Source organism: Myotis yumanensis, unplaced genomic scaffold (assembly GCF_028538775.1).
Source record: "Myotis yumanensis isolate MYYU_CA2020_CCGP unplaced genomic scaffold, mMyoYum1.0.hap1 SCAF_17, whole genome shotgun sequence".
In the NCBI taxonomy this organism is placed as follows: Eukaryota; Metazoa; Chordata; class Mammalia; order Chiroptera; family Vespertilionidae; genus Myotis; species Myotis yumanensis.
The window spans coordinates 42,568,145-42,592,463 of NW_027223768.1; the positions used below are offsets into that span (position 1 = coordinate 42,568,145).

Sequence of the window (24,319 nt, forward strand, 5' to 3'; positions counted from 1 at the left end):
AGGAAGCGACGGGGGCTCACTCCCCTCCTCTGCAAGCCAGTGGCCCCGACAAGCCTCCAGGCTCCAACTCTACTTGCAGACCTCAGCCAGCTCCTCTCGCTGTGACTGACACTACAGCTGAGCTCCCACCAGCATGACCTCCGGGCCTGTTGGGTGCCAGACCCACTGGGACACCTGGGGCGCTGACGGAGGCATGGGGGCCACGTGGACAAGCGCTGGACGCAGGGGGAGGTCTCTGCCAAGGCGTCTGGCACAAATCCACACTAAGCTCCTGGAAGGGGGCCTCAGGGTCACGGCCTGACTGCAAAGCCACCTCCCACCCCCAGCAATGAGCAAGGCGGAGCGGAGGGGCTGGAGCACCGGCCTCCCCAGTCCCCTCAACTCACCCCCACCCCGCCCCACATCCAGCCAAGCAGCCAAGCCCAGCTCAGCGGGACACGCAGAAACCACTGCCCCTGCGCCCTCCCCCCTGCCCGCCCCCAGCCCCAAAAGCATGGGTCCAGCCGAGCGATCCACAGGCTCTGACTTTAAACCTGCCCTGGGCCCTCGTGGGGGGGCACATCCAGCCTGTGCGTGCGGAGCCGGGCGGCGGGGAGGAGGCTGAGCAGGACCTGGGCCACGGCCACTTGCGTCTGCTGCTGTTGCTGCTGGAGGAGCTGGTGCAGGAGCTGCAGCTGGTGCTGCGAGGACAGCGGCGTGCCCACGCCCGGGGCCTGTGCACAGGGCGGGGGCAGCGGCATCTGGGGCGAGGCTGTGGGCACGGGCTCCTGCGGCGGCACCTGCAGGGGCAGAGGAGACTGAGCGTGACCTGGGCAGGGCTTCATGGGGCCTTCCTCTCTGTGCTTTGCGGGGGCACCTGCGGGGTCTCACCCATCACCAAGGGCTCAGGAGCGTGGCCTGGGTGGAGTGGACGGCCCGGGCAGCTGGTGTGGCGCCAGGCGGGGCTGCAGGCAGGAAGTCCTGCTCGGACACTCAGCACCGGCTCCGCAGTGATGGGACCAGAAATGACACGTCCCCTCACCTGCCCCCCCTCTGACCATGCCACGTGGCTGAGTTCCTTCAGCTTTCGGACATGGGGTGACCTATTTCTATGCAGCACAGCTCCCACCGCCCAGTGTGGGATGGACGGATGGAGGCAGTGCCCCTTTCCTCTGCTGCGTCCTTGGGCTCGACCCCAGGGCCTGCTGGTATCGAGGGCGTGCCCCCCACCCCCCCAGGCTGCTGCAGCCCCGCCTGCTCGCAGGGACGGAAGTCGGCACCCGATGCAGCCGAGGGCTGGGAGGTCCTCCCTGTCCGTGGAAAGCACTTCCTGTCCCTTCCCGCCGCCCCTGGCAGGCGGCCACTTCCACTAAGACAGCCCAGAGCAGAGATGTCGCTGCAGGAGCGGCTGCCCCCAACCCCTGCTGCTGGCCCTCAGGCAGGCGAGGGGCACACTCCACTCACAGGGCAAGGGCGCCAGGAAGACAGGCAGAGGACGGGCACAGAGGGCCCTCCAGACGGCGCAGGCTCTGCCCCTGACAGCTGGCCGCCAGCCACCGGGCGCTGAGGGCGGGTGACACCGACCGGCTGGCTGTGTCTCAGGGAGGACTGGGTATGTAGGAGCCCGGGGACCCTGTCACCCTGCCGTGAGCGGGCACCTCTGCCTACCTTGGAGTCTGTGTGGGAGGCGCCATCCTTCCTCACAGCATCCAGGTCGGTCACCCCACGGCTGAAGTCAAGGCCGTCGCTGCCCGGGAGGGGGACCTCCACGGCGTCGATGTCTGTCTCCTCCGCAGTAGCTGGCGAGGCCCTCTCGGCTCCAGGGAGCTGGCGGCCTGCAGGGCAACAGGGAAGGCGGGAAGGGATGGGACACAGCAGTGTCGCTGTGTCACGCCAGGAAACACCATAGCTGCCCAACATCCTCACCTGTTTCCAGGCAAGTCCATCCGCTCCCAACCCAGTGAGACAGAGTCTATTTTTAAAGTCTAGGAACAAAGGCGGCATTTCCTCCGTCCTGGACGTGATATCTCTATTGACAGGGTGTGGGGACCCTGGGAGAGGGGTGAGTCCTCTCAACCTCATTCCAGCTCAGGGGGGGCATCAGCTCAGGGCATGGGCCTCCCAGCCTCGCCGGGGCTGTCAGGCCCAGTTGGATGGCGGGGCTACGTGACTGCGGAATAGGACAGGGAGGCTCAAGGCCGGCCCCCAGAGCCTGCTCTGACCTTGCCCCAGGGCAGAGGCCCCGAAGGTCAGGAGAGACCTGAGGCAGGCTTCGTTCAGTCACCCATCAGACAGGACTTGTGAAGCAGCCTGGATGGATCTGACAGAGCCTACGGGACCGAGACGAGGAAGCGAAGTCCGAGCTCTCACTGCACCGGACGGAGCAGCAGACACAAGCCAGAGCCCGCAGAAGGCTGTGTCACTCAGGAGGCATGGGCGGGGCAGAGGGCAGCAGCCCTGCGGGGAGAGCCAGTGGCTCAGGTGGTGAGGGGGGGAAGGGCTGGGGTGGCATGGCACACAGGACTGCAAACGGCCTGTGGGGAGGGGCCCAGCACGGGTGGGGTCTTCGTGAAGGACTGAAGCAGGCAGCAATACCAAGAGACGCCATTCTTTCACATCGCACAAACAAGAGGTGATCAGCTCAGTCCAAAAGCGCTTGAAATGGCTACTTTTTGCCTCAAAATTGCAATATTACTGCTAAAATGGCACGTACTATGTTCTATGTACTAAATTTAAGGGTTTGACATGTATTACCTTATTTACCCTCATAACCAACCTAAGAGGCAAACACTGTCATTACCCCCATTTGACAGATAAAGAAACTGAGGCACACAGCTGCTAAGGCTGGGGCTCAAAGCCGCCAGTCTTGCTCCAGGCTCGGTGCCTTGAACCAGGGCACCGCCTGCCTCCCGCCCGGAGTCCACCTGCCCTGGCCCACCTCACCCGCTTTTCTACACAAACCAAAATGATCGAGTTGATCGGTCACTGGTTTGTGTCCCCACCCAACTCTGACTGTGAGTTCCTTGCCAACAGGGCCCATTGTCTTGCTTACAGTGTCCCAGAATCGAGCCTGGCTCGTCGGGGGACTGGACAAACATCTGTCCAATGAAGGAAGGAACTGGAATAAGGAGAAACCAATGATCAGGCAGTGGTGGTCTGATGAGGTGGGGCGCAGGTGTGGGAGAGCAGGTGGAGGGGGAGGCACAGGTGTGGGAGGAAGGGACAAGTGTGGGGGCACAGGTGTGTGAGGAGAGGCACAGGTGTGTGTGTGGGGGAAGGAGCAGCTGTGTGGGGAAGAGGAACAGGAGTGTGGGGTAGAGAAATATGTGTGAGGGGAGAGGAACAGATATGGGGCACAGGTGTGGGGGGACGAACAGGTGTGTGGGGAGAAGAACAGGTGTGTGGGGAGACAAACAGGTGTGTGGGGGAGAGGAACAGGTGTGTGGGGAGACGAACAGGTGTGTAGGGGAGAGGAACACATGTGTGGGGGAGAGGAACAGGTGTGTGGGGAGAGGAACAGGTGTGTGGGGGAGAGGAACAGGTGTGTGGGGGAGAGGAACAGGTGTGTGAGAAGAACAACAGGTGTGTGTGTGGGGGAAAGGAGCAGCTGTGTGGGGAAGAGGAACAGGAGTGTGGGGTAGAGAAATAGGTGTGAGGGGAGAGGAACAGATATGGGGCACAGGTGTGGGAGGACGAACAGGTGTGTGGGGAGAGGAACAGGTGTGTGGGGAGAGGAACAGATATGGGGCACAGGTGTGGGGGGACGAACAGGTGTGTGGGGAGAGGAACAGGTGTGTGGGGGAGAGGAACAGATATGGGGTGCAGGTGTGGGGGGATGAACAGGTGTGTGGGGGGACGAACAGGTGTGGGGGGAGAGGAACAGGTGTGTGAGAAGAACAACAGGTGTGTGGGGGAGAGGAACAGATATGGGGTGCAGGTGTGGGGGGATGAACAGGTGTGTGGGGGGACGAACAGGTGTGTGAGAACAACAACAGGTGTGAGGGGAGAGGAACAGGTGTGTGGGGAGAGGAACAGGTGTGTGAGAACAACAACAGGTGTGAGGGGAGAGGAACAGGTGTGTGGGGAGAGGAACAGGTGTGTGGGGGGACGAACAGGTGTGTGGGGAGAGGAACAGGTGTGTGGGGGGACGAACAGGTGTGTGGGGAGAGGAACAGGTGTGTGGGGAGAGGAACAGGTGTGTGGGGGGACGAACAGGTGTGTGGGGAGAGGAACAGGTGTGTGGGGGGACGAACAGGTGTGTGGGGAGAGGAACAGGTGTGTGGGGGATGAACAGGTGTGAGGGGAGAGGAACAGGTGTGTGGGGATGAACAGGTGTGAGGGGAGAGGAACAGGTGTGTGGGGAGAGGAACAGGTGTGTGAGAACAACAACAGGTGTGAGGGGAGAGGAACAGGTCTGGGGGGCACAGATGACAGGGGGCACAGGTGAGCAGGATGCCCAGGTCCAGCAGAGGTAACAGGTACAATAAATAGCCATCGAGATGGGGAGGGTATCTCCCGGAAGCTCTCTTCTTCCCCAGGGGGGCTGGCTGCTGCTGGGAGGCGGGCTGCCTCCCTGGGAACAGGGCCTCTCCCAGGAAACCCTCTTGGGAGTCAAGGGAACCCACGGGGCAGAGCGGCCCTTGGTCCCCAGCCCCGGGACTGGCCCGGGCAGCTGCTGCCAAGACAGACAAAAGGCAATCGGCCCCGGGTCGGGACGGGGGGCAGGATGGGGAGGAGAGGACACAGTGACCGAGGACACATCCCCAAGCCCTGCGGAGGCCCAGAGGGACCGCCGACAGGCCCGGACAGTGGGGCGCACTGCCCGCTCCCACCGCTGCTCCCTGCTCTGCAGGAAGGGACCCCTGACTGGGAAGCTCCTGACGTGGGGGGAGATTCTTTACAAAAACGAGCCCCCTCATTCCGCCAACAGGCCAGCTGGCGTGTCGGGCGCCCACAGCACGGAGGACCTGGCGGAGTCGGCAATGCGCCGGGAAGGCGCTTACAGAGAGGAGAGTGTCCCCAGACGGCTGTGGGCAGGAACAAGGCGAGTGCGGCCGCAAAATGTGTGACCGGGAGGCAGGAGGCAGCCTTCCTTGCCAAGGAACCTTGCCACCCGGACCGGCAGTATCCCCAACACTACACTCGAAGCAGACCCGCTCCTGGCCGGGGCCCTGCCTGGAGGTGCCCCGTTAAGCACTGCGCAGCCGGCCCCGGGCCAGGGGCGCCCTCCTGCAGAGCCGGTCCTGTAGGTCACACTCAGAACGGGGAAGCCGCCAACAGCTGGTGCGTGTTTGCACTGCTATTCGCTGGCACGATGCTGACTTACACACATCGTCTCACAACCCCTGGCAGATGAGGAAAGAAAGATCCAGAGAGACTAGGGAAGTTGACGTGATCGCCCACTGAGAAGTGCCAGGGCCCAGGCACAGCTGCCCCCGTGGGCTGCCAGCCCCGCACCCCCACACCATCGGCGTGTCACTCGTGTGACGGTTAGCGACGCGTGCCAACATGGTGTTTGAACCAGCATTATCCGATGTTGCTGAGAAGGTGTTTCTCAGGAGAGGTTAACGTGTAAGTCAGCGGACGGAGAGTCATGCTGGTCACCCCATTTGGGGTGGGTGGGTCTCACCCAATCAGGTGGAGGTCTCAGGGGAACAAAGCCCACCTCCCGAGAGGAGGAGGGAGACCACCTTTGGCCTCGAACTGCAGCTCCGCCCAGTCTCCAGCCCGCCTGCACACGCGGGCTCCCCACACCGCAGCACCCGCCCCCCTTGACATGAACCTGTGTGTGTCGCCTGCTGATACAACTCACATCGCCCACAGGCCACACCTACATCTGCACAGGGACAGGAGGGCCCTGCCACTTCCTGTCCTTGCAGAAGCCCATGTGACATGCAGGGAGCACCGCCGACCCGCCTGACCCCGGCCTGGCCTCCTGGGAGAGCCCCACTCAGCGCTTTGCTTCTCATCCTAAACTTTGAAGGAACCGCACTGGGCCTGACAGGTTTTCCTAAAATGGACAGGAAATGTCTACAGGTAGAAAGTCAGTGACATTCTCCACAGGGGCAGTGGAATTCAGAAAATGCCATTAGCTGAGTCTCATGTATAGTCCTGTGATTTGAGGAAATTACCACCAAAGAGGAGTTATTATTTCTAATTGTTTCAGTTTATCTTCCAGATAAAAAATGGAAGCTATCAGGAAAATGTCCGCGCTGAGGGTTCCCAGGACGATGGAATTCAGAAAGAGGAGCGGAAGCCCCGTGGCGGCGGTCAGCTCTACCCTCCGATGGGAACAGAATGGTCTTGGGAGTCAGATTTGGCAGCAGCAGCCCTGCCTTTAAAATGTGGTTCCTGCCTGACCAGTTTGGCTCAGTGGATAGAGCATCGGCCTGTGGACTCAAAGGTCCCAGGTTCTATTCCGGCCAAGGGCATGTATCTTGGTTGTGGGCATATACCCAGTAGGGGGTGTGCAGGAGGCAGCTGATCGATGTTTCTCTCTCATCGATGTTTCTAACTCTCTATCCCTCTCCCTTCCTCTCTGTGAAAAAATCAATAAAATATATTTTAAAAAAATAAAATAAAATGTGGTTCCTGATGTCGTGCTTAAAGGCTTCCTTGTTTGACAGTTTAAACACATCAACTGTCTGCTACAAGAGTATACGCTCCTTAAGGAAAATTTGGAATCTAGAGAGAAGTAGGGGAAGTAAGCATTTTAGGTCCGAGACGGCGGGGCTGCCTATGTCTGCCTGCCTGCCAATCCCGGTGGCGACGGCCTACCTGGGTCTCCGGAGCTGTGGCTGTGCCACTCGCTGTCCCCGTCCTCCTGGCCGTCCGCGCTCTGCTGCGTGTGCTGCAGGCTCAGCTTGTGGCACACCTCGAAGGCCTGCCCCACTGTCCGGACGATCCGCATGGCTTGGCTCTGCGGGGAGAGACGAGACGTGGGCAAAGGATGCAGCGACCCTCGGCAAGGACACAGGGGGTCGGGGTAGGAGCAGGACGTCCAAGGGACAGGTGGCCAGCAGCTGGGCCAGCCAAGGAGAGAGATGAAACCTAAGGTGCTTGGACGTGCACACTCCCACAGGGAGGCACGGCCGTCCCTTCCTGGGACACTCCAGACAGCACACAGGCCACCTCAGTCCCGGCACCGTCGGCCAGCGGAAGGAACAGAGCAAACACCCCACTCCGACTCGGCCAACACCAACGCCTCCTCCAAGGTAGCAGAAGGGTTGGTCCACACTCTCGGGAACCCTTTGCTGACCACGCTCTCTGCTGGAGACGTGGGGCCCGGAGCCCTGCACGCCAGGCTGCGGTGCCAGGGAGCTGAGAAGCAACGGAAGCCGGAGCCCCAGACCCCAAGGCCTGGGGGCACACAGGCAGCGCTCAGCTTTGGGGAGCCTGCACCCGGCGTCCCTGGTACCGCCTTCTCCTTTGTTTTGCTATTTAATCTCTTCCTGGAACCTGAAGAGGTGGTACCAGGGATGGCCAGGAGAAGAGGGACTCAGAGGAGCCGGTGCCAAGCTGGGGGGATGCACACAGGCGCGGGGAAGGCGGATCCCGCACTGTAACAGGGGAGTCTGCTCTCTGCCTCTCAGAGACAGAGGGGAGTCCGGGCTCAGGCAGGGGCTCAGCACACGCTTCTCTGACCCCGCCCCCAACATGCACCACCTTGGCCTGCCGTTCCTTTACCTCAATTGTGGCTGTCACTCTACACCTGAGTCTCAGACTACTTGCCCTTGGGGTGATCTAGCTTCGGGTCAGCTGTGACCACCCGGTGACCCCACCTTCAACCCCCGTGGCAACACCATAGTCCCCTCACCAGCCAATGAGTGACTGCTGATGAGTGACAGCTGATGAGTGACAGCCGAAGAGTGACAGCTGAAGAGTGACAGCTGAAGAGTGACAGCCGAAGAGTGACAGCTGATGAGTGACAGCTGATGAGTGACAGCTGAAGCAGCGCCCAGGCTTGGAGGCGCCGGGAGCCCCGCCCTGTGGGGTGACCGTGAACCCTGTGCTTCTCACACCCTGGATTCTGCTCTGCTCTCTGGCGTTGTGTGCAGGACGCTCTGCACTGGGATCCGCGCACAGCAGCACTCCAGGCCACGCTCTGGGTGTGACCCGAGGCTGCCCGGCTGCTTCCAGGCCAGGTGGCTCCGGAGGCCTCTTAGCATCGAGGCCAGAGCGCGCCAGTCTCAGAAATGGCGCAGGAGTCTGTGTCAGAGCCTTTTGAGGGGAAGATACCTGAAGGTGGCCAGGAGGGCCCACCTGCCACGGACGGGGCGGTGTCCCCGGGCCACTGGCCACCTGCTGCTCGGACCTGAGCAGTGAGTAAGCCTCAGGCCCCGACAGAGAGAGGCCTCCAGGAGCGCCTCTATCCTCTGGCCGCACCGCAGCGCTCACCTCGCGGGCCAGGCCTGGTGCCAGGCAGCAAGCACGATGCAGAGCCAACGCAAGTGGGACAGGCAGCTTTTTCCAGCGCCAGGTCTGGCCTTGACTGGATGTTCTCTGAAAGCATCATTTCTGTACAAATCCAGGTTGGCTTTACATAAGTCCGGAAAGCACGTGGCCATGGATCAAGTCTTCTGTCCAAAACCCACTACCTCTTAGCGACCCAGAGCAGCTGCGGGCTCCCAGCTGTGGGCCAGGCTGCTGCGGCCGCTAGGGCATCTTCAGAGCAGGAGGGGCGCGCAGACTGCAGGGTGGCTCCCAGCGGCCTTGGAGAAGCCAGAGCTCAGGGAGCGTGGAGGCTGGTCACTTTGGAGACTGACCTTGTACCACTTGCCCTCAGGACACACAGACGAGTTTCTTTAAACCACCGACTGACTCATGTTGACAAAGCCCCCGGCCACCCCTCCGTCCAGCCCAGAAGTCGACAGGACGCAGCAACAGCTCTGCCTCTGGGCCTCCCTCCTGGCAGGTGTGGTCCTCAGAGTGAGGGGCCCAGGCAGACGTGGACAACGCAATTCAGAGGCTGATTCCGGCACTCCTGTCCAAGAGCAGTGAGTTAATCGTGAATCTGTTGTTGTTTTTGTAAAGTAATTCTTTATTGTTGAAAGTATTACATATGTCCCCCTTCCCCCCCATTGACCCCCTCCAGCCCGCCACCGTCCTCTCCCTCCCCACCCCAGGCCTTCAGCACCCTATTGTCTGTGTCCATGGGCCACGCATGTATGCATTCAAGGTCTTTGGTTGATTACCTCCCACACACCCACCCTCCCCCTCCTTCCCTCAGATTCCACCCCTGTTCCCTGCTTCCATGCCTCTGGGTCCATTCCGTTCATCAGTTTATTTTGTTACTTGGGTTCCCCATATGAGTGCGATCATGTCATACTTGTCTTTCTCTGACTTATTTCTCTTAGCATAATATTCTCCAGGTCCCTCCGTGCTGTCCCAAACGGTAAGAGATCCTTCTTTTTTACTGCTGCATAGTATTCCCTGGTATAGATCTACCACAGCTTCTTTATCCACTCATCTACTGATGGGCACCTGGGCTGTTTCCAGATCTCAGCTATTGTAAACTGTGCTGCTATGAACATAGGGGTGCATATATCCTTTCTGATTGGAACTTCAGATTTCTTAGGATATATTCCTAGAAGTGGGATCACTGGGTCACATGGCAGTTCCATATTTAATTTTTTGAGGAAACGCCGTACTGTTTTCCATAGTGGCTGCACCAGTCTGCATTCCCACCAGCAGTGTACTAGGGTTCCCTTTTCTCCACATCCTTGCCAGCACTTGTCATTTGTTGATTTGTTGATGGTGGCCATTCTGACAGGTGTGATGTGGTACCTCATTGTTGTTTTGATTTGTATCTCTTAATTAGTGACTTTGAACATTTTTTCATATGTCTCTTCGCCACTTTTAATTGGATTGTTTGTCTTCCTTTTGTTAAGTTGTATGAATTCCTTATGTATTTTGGATATTAACCCTTTATCAGATGTATCGTTGCCAAATTTGTTGCCCCATGCAGTGGGCTCCCTTTTCATTTTGCTGATGGTTTCTTTTGCTCTGCAGATGCTTTTTATTTTGACGTAGTCCCATTTGTTTTCTCCTTAGTTTCCTTTGCCCTGGGAGGGGTATCCGTGAACATATTGCTACGAGAGATGTCTGAGATTTTGCTGCCTATGGTTTATTCTAGGATTTTTATGGTTTCATGACTTACACTTAAGTCTTTTATACATTTTGAGTTTATTCCTGTGCATGGGGTAAGTTGTGGTCTAGTTTCATTTTTTGCATGTATCTGTCCAATTTTCCCAGCACCATGTATTGAGGAGACTGTCTTTACTCCACTGTATGCTCTTGCCTCCTTTGTCATATATTAATTGAGTGTAACGGCTTGGATTGATGTTTGTGGTCTCTGTTCTGTTCCATTGATCAATATGCCTATTCTTGTGCCAGTACCAGGCAGTTTTGATTACGGCGGCTTTATAGTATAACTTGATATCTGGTATTGTGATTCCTCCAACTTTGTTATTCCTTATCAAAATTGCTGCAGCTATTCGGGGTCTTTTTTGATTCCATGTAATTTTTGGAGTATTTGTTCTAGCTTTGTGAAATATGCTGTTGGCATTTTAACAGGGATTGCATCCAATCTGTAGGTTGCCTTAGGTAGTATGGACATTTTAATGATGTTGATTCTACCAATCCATGAACATGGTATATTCTTCCATTTGTTTATATCTTCCTCTCTCGCTTTTTTCAATGTCCTGTAGTTTTCTGAGTACAAGTTTTTTTACCTCTTTGGTTAAGTTTATTCCTAGGTATCTTAATTTTTTTTTTATTGCAATGTAAATGGGATTTTTTGTTTGTTTGTTTGTTTTTTTAGTTTCTCTTTCTATAAGTTCATTATTGTTGTATAAAAAAGCCATAGATTTCTGGGTGTTGATTTTGTATCCTGCTACATTGCTGAATTCATTTATTAAGTCTAGTAGTTTTTTTGTTGAAGTCTTTGGGGTTTTCTATGTACAATATCATGTTATCTATGAATAATGACAGTTTAACTTCTTCTTTTCCAATTTGGATGCCTTTTATTTCTACTTCTTGTCTGATCACGGTGGCTAGGACTCCCAGTACTATGCTGAATAAGAGTGGTGAAAGAGGACATCCCCTGCCTTGTTCCTGTTCTTAGGGGAAAGGGTTTTAGTTTTTGCCCCTTGAGTATGATGTTCGCTGTAGGTTTGTCATATATGGCCGTTATCATGTTGAGATAGGCTCCCTCTATTCCCATTTTGTTGAGAGTTTTTATCAAAAACTATAGGCCCAGTGCACGAAATTCATGCATGGGTAGGGTCCCTAGGCCTGGCCGGCGATAGGGGGGTGGCGCCGGCATACTCACCAGCCGGCCTGAGGCCTCTGGGCTGGAGGCAGCTCCTGCATTGAGCATCTGCCTCCTGGTGGTCAGTGTGCATCATACCGACCAGTCATTCCACCAGTTGGTCAATTTGCATATTAGGCTTTTATTATATAGGATGGGTGTTGGATTTTGTCAAATGCTTTTTCTGCATATATTGATATAATCATGTGATTTTTGTCTTTCAGTCTGTTTATGTGATGTATCATGTTTATTGATTTGTGAATATTGTACCAGCCTTGCATCCCTGGAATAAGTCCCACTTGATCATGGTGCATGACCTTTTTAATATATTGCTGGATGCAACTTGCTAATATTTTGTTGAGGATTTTAGCATCTATGTTCATCAGGGATATTGGCCTGTGATTTTTTTTCTTTGTAGTGTCTTCATCTGGTTTTGGAATCAGGATAATGCTGGCTTCACAGAAAGAGCTTGGAAGTGTTCCTTCCTCTTGGATTTTTTGGAATAGTTTGAGTAGTATAGGTGTTAGTTCTTCTTTGAATGTTTGGTACAATTCCCCAGTAAAGCCATCCAGACCTGGGCTTTAGTTTGCTGAGAGTTTTTTGATTACTGCTTCTATTTCCTCAGCTGTTATTGGCATATTCAGGTTTTCTGATTCCTCCTGATTCAGTTTTTGGAGATTGTAATTTTTGAGGAATTTGTCCATTTCATCCACATTGTCCAGCTTGTTGGCCTCTATAGTGGGGCCTTGACTTACGAGTATCCCGACTAACGAGTTTTTCGAGATACGAGCCGTCTCTTGGCCGATTATTTGCTTTGAGTTGTGAGCTAAAATTCGGGTTACGAGCCAGCTTCAGATACTCCACCGCTAGTTGGCGCAGCGAACGTCACAGTGAATGCCACAACATCAGCCCAGCAACACGTGTCTCACTCGTTCACTGTTGATTTGACATACAAGTAATTTGAGTTACGAGCTCCATCACGGAACGAATTAAACTCGTAAGGCAAGGCCCCACTGTAGTTGTTTATAGTATTTTCTTACAATCTTTTGTATTTCTGTGGTGTCGTGGTGTCCACTTTTATTTCTGATTTTATTTATTTGGGCCCTCTCTCTTTGTTTCTTGATGAATCTGGTTAACAGTTTATCAATTTTGCTTATCCTTTCAAAGAACCAACTCTTGGTTTCACTGGTTGGTTTTTTGTTTTTGTTTTTTGGTCTTTATGTCATTTATTTCTGCTCTAATCTTTATTATTTCTTCCTTCTACTTACTCGGAGCTTTTCTTTTTTTTTTTTTTATGCTTATTTTTTTTTATTTTTTTAAAATCTTTATTGTTCAGATTATTACATTTGTTCCTCTTTTTTCACCCCATAACTCCCCTCCTTCCAGCTCCCACCCTACCCTCCACCCTCACTCCCCACCCACTGTGTTCATCCATAGGTGCATGATTTTTGTCCAGTCACTTCCCGCATCTCCCACACCCCTTTTCCCCCCAAGAATAGTCAGTCCATTCCCTTTCTATGTCCCTGATTCTATTATAATCACCAGTTCATTCTGTACATCAGGTTATTTATTCACTTGATTCTTAGATTCATTTGTTGATAGATGCATATTTGTTGTTCATAATTTGTATCTTTACCTTTTTCTTCTTCTTCCTCTTCTTAAAGGATACCTTTCAGCATTTCATATAATACTGGTTTGGCGGTGGTGAACTCCTTTAGCTTTTCCTTATCTGTGAAGCTCTTTATCTGACCTTCAATTCTGAATGATAGCTTTGCTGGATAAAGTAATCTTGGTTGTAGGTTCTTGGTATTCAGCACTTTGAATATTTCTTGCCATTCCCTTCTGGCCTGCAAAGTTTCTGTTGAGAAATCAGCTGACAGTCGTATGGGTATTCCCTTGTAGGTAATTGAGCCTCTTTCTCTTGCTGCTTTTAAGATTTTCTCTTTGTCTTTTGCTCTTGGCATTTTAATGATGATGTGTCTTGGTGTGGTCCTCTTTGGATTCCTTTTGTTTGGGGTTCTCTGCGCTTCTTGAACCTGTAAGTCCATTTCTTTCTCCAGGTGGGGGAAGTTTTCTGCCATTATTTCTTGAAATAGGTTTTCAATATCTTGCTGTCTCTCATCTTCTGGCACTCCAATAATTCTGACATTAGTCCGCTTAAAGCTGTCCCAGAGGCTCCTTACACTATCTTCACACTTTCGGATTCTTTTTTCATTTTGCTTTTCCAATTGGGTGTTTTTTGTCAGATCTTTGGTTTGATTCTTGAGCTCCTCTGGTCTGCTATTGGGTATAATATTCTTTATTTCAGTCTGTGTATGCTTACTTTCTAATTTCTTTATCGTAGCATCGAGGGTCTCATTAGTTTTCGTGAGGCTCTGCACAAATTTATGGCAAGCCCTCAAAATTGCGATTCTTAGCTCCATATCCTCCATTTCTGTCATGTTTTTTTGTCTCCACATCTTTTATGCTTTCTTGGTGCACCCCCTTGTGGTCTCTGTGCGCAGTCTTGTTCTAGCCAAGCCTTAATTGTTGTAGTTAACACTAGAGGGATTTGACCACCAGGCCGACTGGCTGTAGGAATCAGCTGAGCGGAAAACGTCTGTCTTCTGGGGAGGCGCTAATCCAGCCTTTGCCTGAGGCGATCGGCATATGGCTGTGCGCAGGGCTTGGGCGGGGCGGGATCAACAGGGCGGGGGGAGGGAGCCGCTATGGCCGCTCTCAGTCCGTCCCCAGGGGCTCTGCCTCTCTGTCCCAGCAACCGCTGCACACCTCGGAGGGGCCGTAGCCAGACAGTCCCGCTTCTCCCGTTTGAGTCTGGGTCCCTAGAGACTCGCCCGGATCTGTAGCCCAGAGTCTGAGACTCACTCCTGATTGAAAACGACAACCGCGCCCTCAGCCGCCAGCCCGCTTTGCGCGCGCACCACCGCACCACCGTACCTTTAAATTTTCTACACTACGCCTCCTCTGAGCGTCGGAATGCTGTTGTTTTTGCTTCTAGTTGAAGAGTCTCTCCTCAGCCAGCCTTCCTGTGGTTCTGGTTGATGTCCGTTCCGACTTTTAGTTGTATTTTTGAAGTGGTTGTTTACGGCGGCAATCTCCGGTGTTTACCTATGCCGCCATCCCTCTGAGCTTTTCTTGTTGTTCACTTTCTAGTTCTTTAAGTTGTAGAGTTAAATAGTATATTGCTGATGTTTCCTGTTTTTTGAGGTATGCCTGTAGTGCTATAAACTTCCCTCTCAAGACTGTTTTTGCTGTGTTCCAGAGATTTGGGGTTATTGTATGTTCATTTTTATTTATTTCCAGGAAGTTTTTTATTTCTTTCTTGATCTCATTGGTAACCCATTCATTGTTTAATAACATGCTATTTAGCCTCCATGTGTTTGAATGTTTTACTGTAGTTGATTTCTAATTTCATTCCACTGTGATCTGAGAAAATGCTTGATATATTTCAATTTTCTTTAACTTGTAGGGACTTGTTTTGTGTCCTAATATGTACTTCATCTTTGTGAATGGTCCATGTACACTTGAGAAGGATGTATATTCTGCTGCTTTGGGGTGAAATGTTCTATAAATGTCAACTAAATCCATCTGATCCAGTGTGTCCTTTAGAGTCACTCTTTCCTTGTTAAGTTTTTGTCTGGAAGATCTATCCAGTGAAGTCACCAGGGTATTAAAGTCCCCTATTATGACTGCATTATTGTCAATCTCTCTGTTAAACTCCTTCAGAAGTTTTTTTTTTTTTTTTAAATATAATTAGGTGCTCCTATATTGGTGCATATCTGTTTACCAGGGTTATATGCTCTTGTTGGATCGATCCCTTTAGTATTATGTAGTGACCTTTATTGTTTCTTGTGATAGCCTTCATTTTGAAATCTATTTTGTTGGATATGCGTATTGCTACTCCAGCTTTATTTATTTATTTATTTATTTATTTATTTCCATTTGCATGGAAAATTTCTTTCTATCCCTTCACTCTCATCCTGTGTGTGTCGTTTGTTCTGAGGTGGGTCTCTTGTAGACAGCATATAGTTGGGTTATGTTTTTGTATCCATTCAGCTAACCTATGCCTTTTGATTCGAGCATTTACTCCATTTACATTTAAGGATATTATTGATAGGCACTTATTTATTGCCATTTTAATTCTGTATCCTAGGTTTCTCTCTCTATTTCTTTTTCTCATAACAGCAGTCCCTTCGGGAATTCTTATATAGCTGGCTTGGTGGTGATGTACTCCTTTAACCTTTTTATTTATTTTTTATGGGAAACTCTTTATTCGACCGTCTATTTTGAATGATAGCCTTGCTGGATATAGTAATCTTGGTGTCAGAGCCTTGCTTTCCATTACTTTGAGTACTACATGACATTCCCTTCTGGCCTGTAGAGTTTCTGATGAGAAATCAGGTATCAGCCTTATAGGAACTCTTTTGTAGGTAACAGTTTGCTTTTCTCTTGCTGCCGTTAAGATTTTCTCTTTGTCTTTAATATCTCGCATTTAATTATGATGTATTTGGGCATGGGCCTGTTTGGGTCCTTCTTGCTTGGGGTTCTCTGTGCCTCCTGAACTTGTGTGACTTTTTCCTTCACCAGGCTAGGGAAATTTTCTGCCATTATTTCTTCAAACATGTTCTTTATCACTTTCTACCTTCCTGCCTCTTCTGGCACACCTGCTATTCGAATATTTTTACGTTTTATGTTGTCCCACGGTTCCCTTAAGCTGTCCCCATTTTATAATTTTTTTTTTCTTTTTGGTCCTGTGATTGAGTGATATTTTCAACTCTTTCTTCTAATTCACTGATTCTATCCTCAGCTTCCCCTAATATGTTGTATATTCCTTCTAATGTGTTATTTGTGTTATGTCATTCTTTATTTTAGAGTGTTCTTTTTCATAGTTAGTATATCTGTTTTCATGCTGTTGAGCATCTTTAAAATCATTACTATGGACTCTGTTTAAGATAAATTTCTTATCTCTGCTTCAATTATCTCTTCTTCTGGAGAATTTAGTTCTTTCATTTGGGGTTGTTTCTTTGTCTCCTCATTTTAGCTGTCTGTTTGGGTTTGTGATTATGTATTAGGTCAAGCAGGTCAAACTCAAAGGCTAACACAGGCCAAATAAATAAGGTTTAAGCTTATGTAGGCCACAAAAACACAAAAGCTTCAATTTTCATAGAAACATAGGTTTATTTTGATAGAGACATGCTGAATATAAAGGGCTGAGTTAAATGAGTCATCATTAATATAAAATAATAGAACATTTTAATAAAAATTAATATTTTTCTTGAATATTAACTTACCAGACACTGAATAACTGCAGAAATTAATAAGCGTAACGCAAATAAACCTATTTTTCTTGTTATCTGAAAGCGAAATATTTCTTGTTGCACACACCAAACAAGTCAGTCCAAGACTAATGATGTGGCAATCAGCTGCTAAAATATTCACTGCTAGTATTAGTGGAGAGAATAGTGCACCTGTGCATAAGGTGCTTAAGAGAAATGAATGCAACATGATTATAGTAATCAGTCATCAGTGAACACTGTAGTTCGTTATTAATAACTAGTGGCCTGGTGCATGAATTCATGCACATTGAAAGGAAATTAATTAGAAAAAATATTTTAATATTGCTAATACCCTTTCTCTATAATAGAAATATCAATCAAATTCACGATCAACAATGACAGATGGAAACACATGTGGGTGATTGGTGCCAGCGAGAGCTTTATATGCATCGCATATGTGCAAGTCAACTTAGCCTTTTACATATATAGAATAAACTTGCTTAATTAGACCTGCTTTCTGATTTAGCTAAACTTTTTTCAGCCTAGTGAAGCACCCCAACTTCTCTTTCAAGTAACTGTCAGCAACACAGCAGTAAATATCACCATGAAGCAGATTATTATTGTAGATCACGCAGGGATAACAAAGGGTAAAATATTTAATTGCAGCAGTGTTTGACTATATCCTGCACAGTGAGAAAACCTGAAGTAATATTCAAGGGCCATCATTTCCTACTTCTTTTCAGTTGGGTCAAGTTTCTAAACTTTCTAAATCTCTGTTTTCTGGCTAAAGAAAGGAAAATAGGATTCCACCGAGGTTCCTATCTACCTACTCCAGCACTTCTGTGAGGATCAAATGAGATGAGGCATGAAAAATGCTTCACAGACTTTTGGTTAAAGTGTAAAATATTTGCACCTGGCTATAAAGCAAGTCGTGTTCCTGGGCTAAAGAAACTGCAAGGAGGCTAGTCGTGAGAGAGAGGAAGCGGGCATTGCTACATGATGTCATTACCCGGATGGACACTTAGCATATTAGTCTTTTATATATATAGACTAGAGGCCCGGTGCACAAAATTCGTGCATGAGGGAGGGGCGTGTCCCTCAGCTGAGCCTGCATCCTCTCCAATCTAGGACCCTTCGGACATCCCTCTCACAATCTGGCACCGCTGGCTCCTAACCACTCGCCTGCCTGACTGTCCAATTGCCCCTAACCTCTTCTGCCTGCCAGCCTGATTGCCTTAACCACTCCCAAGCCAGCCTGATTAACACCTAACTGCTCCCCTGCCAGCCCAATTGCCCCCAACGGCCCTCCCCTGCAGGCCTGATTGCCCACAACTGTCCTCCCCTGCCGCAACCCACCTCCTCCACCAGGACCTGCCTCCTTCGCGCAATGCAGCAGAGATGCTGGGACCACCGAGGCCTCACCATGTGGAGCAGCCGCCAAGCCCTGACTCTGCTGTGCGTGTGACCATCTTGTGGTGGCCATCTTGTGACGATGTCACACGTGAGGGCGTGAGGACCACCTAGGCTTTTATTACATAGCATTATGTATAACAGGGCATTGTAAAAATTAAGTTATTAAATTTTTTTTGAAACGTTTCTTACATACCGTATATTGGCTGGGCTGCAAAAACATTCATTGTAGGCTGCATGCAGCCTGCGGGCCGCTAGTTTGACATGCTTGTATTAGGTAGATCCTTTACGCCTCTCAATCTGTAGTGCAGGACAGTGTTACAGGCTGTTTCTGACTAATTAGATCAGGCAAAGACTCAAAGCCTTCAGAGATGGCCTCTGCCTACAGACTGATAGGATTCTGAGTTGAATTGCCCCCCAGGCAACTGTCCTCAGGTGTGATGAGAATTTTTTTCAACAGGGTGGGGCAACTCCTTTTGCCTGGAGGCTAATTGTTATTTTTAGTCTCTTAAGTGGCCTCAGGGCAAGGTGTTTTCCAATAGGGTGTGTCAACTGTCTTCCCCCCAGGCAAGGCAAATGTCTATGTCGGAAAGATGTCCTCTGCTGCATGAGGTAATGACTCAGCCCAGGAAACTTGGGGTATCTGCCTTCTGAGCTCTAACCCTGGAGTCCCCAATCCTGGCTTCTGCTCTCACAGTTCCAGTCCACTTTACTCTCCCTCTGCCAGAGCACAAGGTGGGTGGTTCCACAGGAATTTTGTGCGTTGGTCCTTTAAGAGGGTGCCTGAATTTTCAGCTGTTACTCTCTGGCAGACAGCACCCTGCTGCTTTTCACAGCCAGATGTTATGTGGGTACCCTCGTCAGTTGTGATGCTCTCTGCTAGGAGGCCCAGCTTGGGGATTAGATCCCAGAGTTCTCAGTGGCAACCCCCACAGCTGGGATATCTCTCCAGGACTTCATTTGCTGTCTGTGGGCACTTGGCCAGCCCTTTCAGGCCTCCGCCCACCCTACCAGTCTCTATGCGGTCTCCACTTTCAGTCCTCGGGTATCACAGTTCTTTCCTGTGAGTTTTCTGTTGATTATTTAGGAAGTTTACTGTATTTTAGTTGTAATTCCAGTTTTCGCGAATCTGTTTTCTGTTCTCATCTTAAGTGACCATGTTGTTAGCTGGTCCTGCAAACTCTGGGGATCTGAGCCCTGTGTACACGAGAAGGATGGTAGTCATCAGTCTTATTCCACAGCTGACTTCACGTGGACCCTGATGGCCCCGGTGTCACTGTCTGGGACAGCTCTCTGCTGCACGCTCCTGGGGGTCAGAGTAATTGGCAGCCGAAAATGCAGGTGCCTGGGAAGATGAGGATGACGATGGTGACGAAGGTGGGAAGAGCGAGGAAACAGTGGGCAGGTCTCACAAGTGAGTGTCTATTTGCCCTCCAGGCTCACTGGGTCTACACCTGTGGCTGAGGACTCTCCGCAGGTGCCGGAGTTCCAGGCATGGAGCCTGGGAGCAGCTGTGGACCATCCCATCACAGGGATAAGCTCCGCCCCCACCTGGGCCCCAACTCCCATGGGATCAACAGGCAGGATGCACGGTCAGCCTTAGTAAAGATGGAGGCCTATATCTATCATGATTGCAAACTTGCGATCCTGAAGCAAGAAAGGGTGCATGGCTTCAACACAGAGGAGCAGCCAGGGTCCTCGGCTTCAGGCTGGGAGGGGGGCCCCGTCTGCCTGGCAGGTTCTTATCATTTGATGGAGGTGACACCAGAATGCTGCTCACTAAGGGGGTCAGTCTTATAGTGGATCTGACCTCCAGGCACAGGGTGACCCTCTGCCAGGAAGGTCAACACCTGACCCCATTCTCAACCAGCAAGAGACAACCTGTCCCCACGGGGAGCTGTGAGGTGAGGGCAACCCTGCACGAGAAGTTGCCATGGGTGCCCGCATGGGGCATGGACGTGATGGGGACTGCAACACCCAGCAGTGAGGAGCTCATGCGAGGCTCTCCCACGCCATGGACAGCGAGGCTCTCCCACACCACGGTCAGCGAGGCTCTCCCACGCCATGGACAGCGTGAGGCTCCAGGCGAGAGCTCTCCCTGCCGACCTCCCACAACCTAGAGGTGTGCCTGCGACACCCGCCCCAAGCACTCCTGTGACCTGCCATTTACAACTCCTTCCCAACCTGCTATCTCACCGACCGAAAGGTAAGCACGCCCGGCAGACGCCCTGCCTCCCCGCCCTGCTTCCTTTGCTGAACAAGTCCCTTCTCTTTCTGGGCGTGGACACTGCCCCTCCAGCTATAGCTCAGCGAGGGGCTCCCAGCCCAAGACGTCTGATGGCAGCCCAAGGCCTAGAAGCTGCTCCTGGCCGCCAGGCCTCGCAGGTGAGGGCACAGGGACAGGAGACTAAAGGTCAGAATTAGCTGAGAGCTGGGAGTGACCGGGAACCGATGACCACTTTTTGTCACGGGTGGCAGGAATCTGCTTGGGGTAATCTGTTTGGCAGAAGCAGGATCGACCCCACTGCCCGCATCATAAGGAGATGGCAGGCAAAGCCAATAGCAAAAGGTCCCTTTTCCCAGGCTCCAGCTCAGTCGGTTTCTGCACGGCTCCCTGACCCGAACCTGTGCTTCTTCATGAGACGCGGGGCAGGTCCTTTAGTCTCTCGGAGCCTCGATATACTCACTGCAAACTGCGGGTGAAAATCTGTGTCTTCTTTTTTAAAAAAAATATATTTTATTGATTTTTTTACAGAGGAAGGGAGAGGGAGAGTTAGAAACATCAATCATCAGTAGGCGTTACAAGGATCAAGTACGATCAGATAGTAAAACACTTTGTAAGTTATAACCTGCCACTTGTCACTCTGATAAACTCCAAGGCCCCGGGGCCCAGTCTCTGAACAAAACCACGTCAGACGTGGGGCCGAGCCCCGAGTAGCTCAGAGGGCACGCCCTCTCTGCGGCAGCTGTCGGAGAGCACCGACCTGCCGCGCGGGCACTGCTCCCCCCAGCCCCCACCATGGCCTGCGACACGCAGCTGACACAGCCCCCACTTCCTCTCGGGCCCCGGCCACATGGTCTCCACTGCCTGCCTCCCTCTCCCGTCCAGGCCCACAATCGAGCAGGACGCCTGGGACAGGAACTCAGCTGCCTTAGCAAAGTGTAGTCTCTGTGGAGTGGGTGGGACGGGCCCAGGGCCCAGGCCCCTGCCTGTCACCTGTGACTCCTACCACCCCAACCTGACCAGGTACCTGCAGACCTACTCAGATGCCTGATGCACAAGACGTCACCGCATCGAAGGAGGGCACAGAGGGCCTGTGGTGGATGCGGCCAGGCTCGGTGGACGGACCTTCCAGGCACGGTCCTCCCGACACCCCTCCTGCAGAACGGCAGGCACAATTCCACGGCCACATCGGTTTGAGAAACGCTGGGTCAAACCAAGTCACATGGGTTTTGCCAACTCTGGAGCTGCTGGCAGGTTGAGACGGGCACTCAGTGCCAGTGCCTTACGGTATGTCTGGGTAAACTCCTTCCTTCCGGCTTTATTGCCGGGGACGCTGAGCTGTGGGGACAGTGACCCACAGAGCACCGTTCAGGCTGCAGAGGGTGCGGCGAGATGGGTGTGTGGGCCTGGAGGGGGAAGAGGAGGCAAGCGCCATAGCTGCCCAGGTTCACTTCCTGCAGATCAGCGTTACTGTGCAAAGGCAGCCACCCAGGACCACGCGGTCACCCCCACGCCTAAACCACGTGCCACGTGTCGCCTCGCAGCCTCGCCGGTGGACAGCGTGGCGAGGAAGGGCCGAAGAGCGGCCACCCCTGCTCATCCCCGTCCCTCCCGAGGCTGACCCGATGGGAACCTGTGTCCGTCCGCCACGAGGTACAGAGTGCAGACGAGACTAAAGGGCACGTCGCCAGGGGAGCGGCACCTCCTAGGCATCCCCGCGGCAGCGGTGCCTCCAGACCCGGCACCAGGGAGAGGGTCAGCGCCGGGCACTGGGTCCAGCAGGAGACCACAGGGGCAGGCCTGTCCCTTTACCTTCTTCTTGGACTTAAACACGTTGCACCTGAACACGTTGCTGGCACCGTCTCGGGCGATGTAGCTGAAGATCTTCAAGTCCTGGGAGTCGTGAGAGACGTAGAAGATCCTGCGGAAAAGCACAGGGAACCCTGAGGACTTGGTCGGTGCCAACGTCCGCGAGGAACGCTCTGCGCCAGGCGCCCTGCGAGCAGAGGCAGCTCCAGACATGACACGGGGCAGGGGCGCAGGACAGGGCCCCGCAGTCACCGGCAGCGCCCATCCGGACTCCTGTGCTGCCCGGAAACCGTTCCACCCCCATCGGAGCCGGAGAGGAGGTGGCCCCTCAAGGGGACAGACCCCTTTCCCAAATGCAGTCTCCTCTCGGTCCAGAGCCACATGGTCTGTTGTGACAATTATTCTGTTCACAGACGGCCAGGGCTCCAGGCCGGCCCTCCTCTCCAACATGCCTCCTGCCTGCCTCCCAAGCTCCCCAAGGTCGCTGTGCCCCCGGCAGATGTGTCTTCCTTCTCCTGAGCGTGTGCGGATGGGCCGGATCCTGCGCAAGACCCCTGGCCCCTCCTCCATCCCCCGGGCCTGGCGCTCATCTCTGAAGTGCACCCCTGCCTCCACTCCCAGGGCCGCGCTGCTGCCTGCGCCAGCTCCTTAGCTCACGCCTGGATCTTTCCAGCCTCCGTCTCCCCTCCACCGAGCCACCCCCCTGTTGCCAGCACAGGGGTATTTTAAACACAGACGCCACCATTTCCCTCTGAAAGCCAATCAGAGCTGTGGACTCCCTCAGGGACAAGTCCTTCCGGTCTCTCCCTCAGTGCCAACTGCACACCCTTCCAAACGGGCCACGGTCCTCTTCCTGCCTCCGTGGCAGCTGTGACGCTCCAGCAGCCTCGGGACTCACAGAGGCCGCCCGAGGGTGGCGGGCCCGCCTGTGCCTGGCGCACACCTGCACCGCGAAGTTTACACGCAGCCCCAGAGGACGAGGCCCACGTCACGGTGCCCAGCAGCCCAGCACCAGCGGCTGCCCGTCGCCACTCCTCCAGGCCCACCTTCACTCTGACCGTTAGATGCCGTGTCCCACCGCGGTGCCCCGGTGCCCCTGCTCTGACACCCGAGCCGGTTCCTTCGGCAGAGTCCTGCGGGCTCTGCCGCCTGCACCCCCAGGGCCCCGGCTGCGTCTGGCACGAGGAAAGGGTGGTGAGCCATGAGCCGGGCGTCCGCACTTCACAGGCCGAGGGAACCACTGTCCGGGCACCGCTCACCTCTCAGGCTGCCGGCGAGGAAGGCTGGCGCTGGAGCTCCTCGGGGAAGGCCACACGGATGTCTCACTTATTACACTGTCCTGCTGCGCGCCAGCGTGAGGAGTAAGCCCCCAACTGGTTCAAAGCCTAGTGAGACCCGGCAACCCGCCCTCGTCCCGCCGGCCTCTCCCTCTCGGGGGCTAAGTTCACAGCTGTGACAGGTTCTCCCTCGCGTCCCACTGGCACCGCCCCTGCTCTCCGGGACCAACTGCACCCCCACACCTTCCCGCCAGGAGCTCCAGGGAGCTTCCTCTCGCCCAGTGGGCGGCAGCCGCGGACTGACACCCACACACTCCGAGGCTTTCATTCTCTCCGACTCAGGAGATTTCCCCAGTGACGTCACCTGCTGTCCTCAGGCCCAAGGTCTTTGAGGCTGCCAGCTGGTCCTGGGCCCCGTCCCCTGGGAGGACCTGGCTTCCTGAGGACAGGCCCTCCCTCCCACAGGGCGGGCTGCAGCAAGGCTTCCCAGAGTCTGCCCCTCTCCTTCCCTACCCTCCCCCCACCCACTGACAGTTACCCTTTTGCTTCCAAGGCAGTGAGACCTCCCTATTCCCGTGGAGGGAGGTTAGCACAGACCTTCAGGGCAAAGTCACCATCACCAGAGCTCGCGCCGTCCCCAGCCAGTGCCCGACCCAGGGCCATGCCCTGTGCTCAGAGCACCCAGGCTGTGGCCCCGCTCTCTCCCCCAGCTCCTCAGCGGCAAGGTGGTGCGAAGAGGCATCGAGGCCACGGAGGCTGGAGGCTGAGCCTGGCTCCTCCTCAGCCCGGTGGTCTCTCAGGGCCCCGCCTCCCCAGCAGCCAACAAAGGCCAGGGAGGGACTGGTCCCGTCACCCAGGGACAGATGTCCGTGTGGGCGCGGCTACACACACTTGTTACGTGTACCTGGGTATGAGGACGGCGCGTCCGGCCACCCAGGAGGAAATGCAGCGCGGCAGCGCCTGCCCCCAAAGCGGGCGTCCAGGCGACTCAGGGCCTGGAGACGCAGCCATGGAGCTCCGCGCAGCTCTTCTT

At 53.2% G+C, this 24,319-nt stretch overlaps 1 protein-coding gene across 4 annotated transcripts in view; it reads right to left on the reverse strand.

The window, feature by feature from the left end:
- LOC138995598 (carboxyl-terminal PDZ ligand of neuronal nitric oxide synthase protein-like) overlaps positions 1 to 24,319 on the reverse strand; it is a 134,527-nt gene that overhangs the window by 16,156 nt on the left and 94,052 nt on the right. For all 4 annotated transcript variants that reach the window (XM_070396163.1, XM_070396161.1, XM_070396162.1 and 1 more), the window contains 4 exons: positions 22,013 to 22,121; positions 6,757 to 6,898; positions 1,648 to 1,814; positions 612 to 779 (listed from right to left, as the gene is read on the reverse strand). In XM_070396163.1, coding sequence (XP_070252264.1) covers positions 612 to 779; positions 1,648 to 1,814; positions 6,757 to 6,898; positions 22,013 to 22,121 — 586 coding nt within the window. The remainder of the gene's footprint in view (positions 1 to 611; positions 780 to 1,647; positions 1,815 to 6,756; positions 6,899 to 22,012; positions 22,122 to 24,319) is intronic.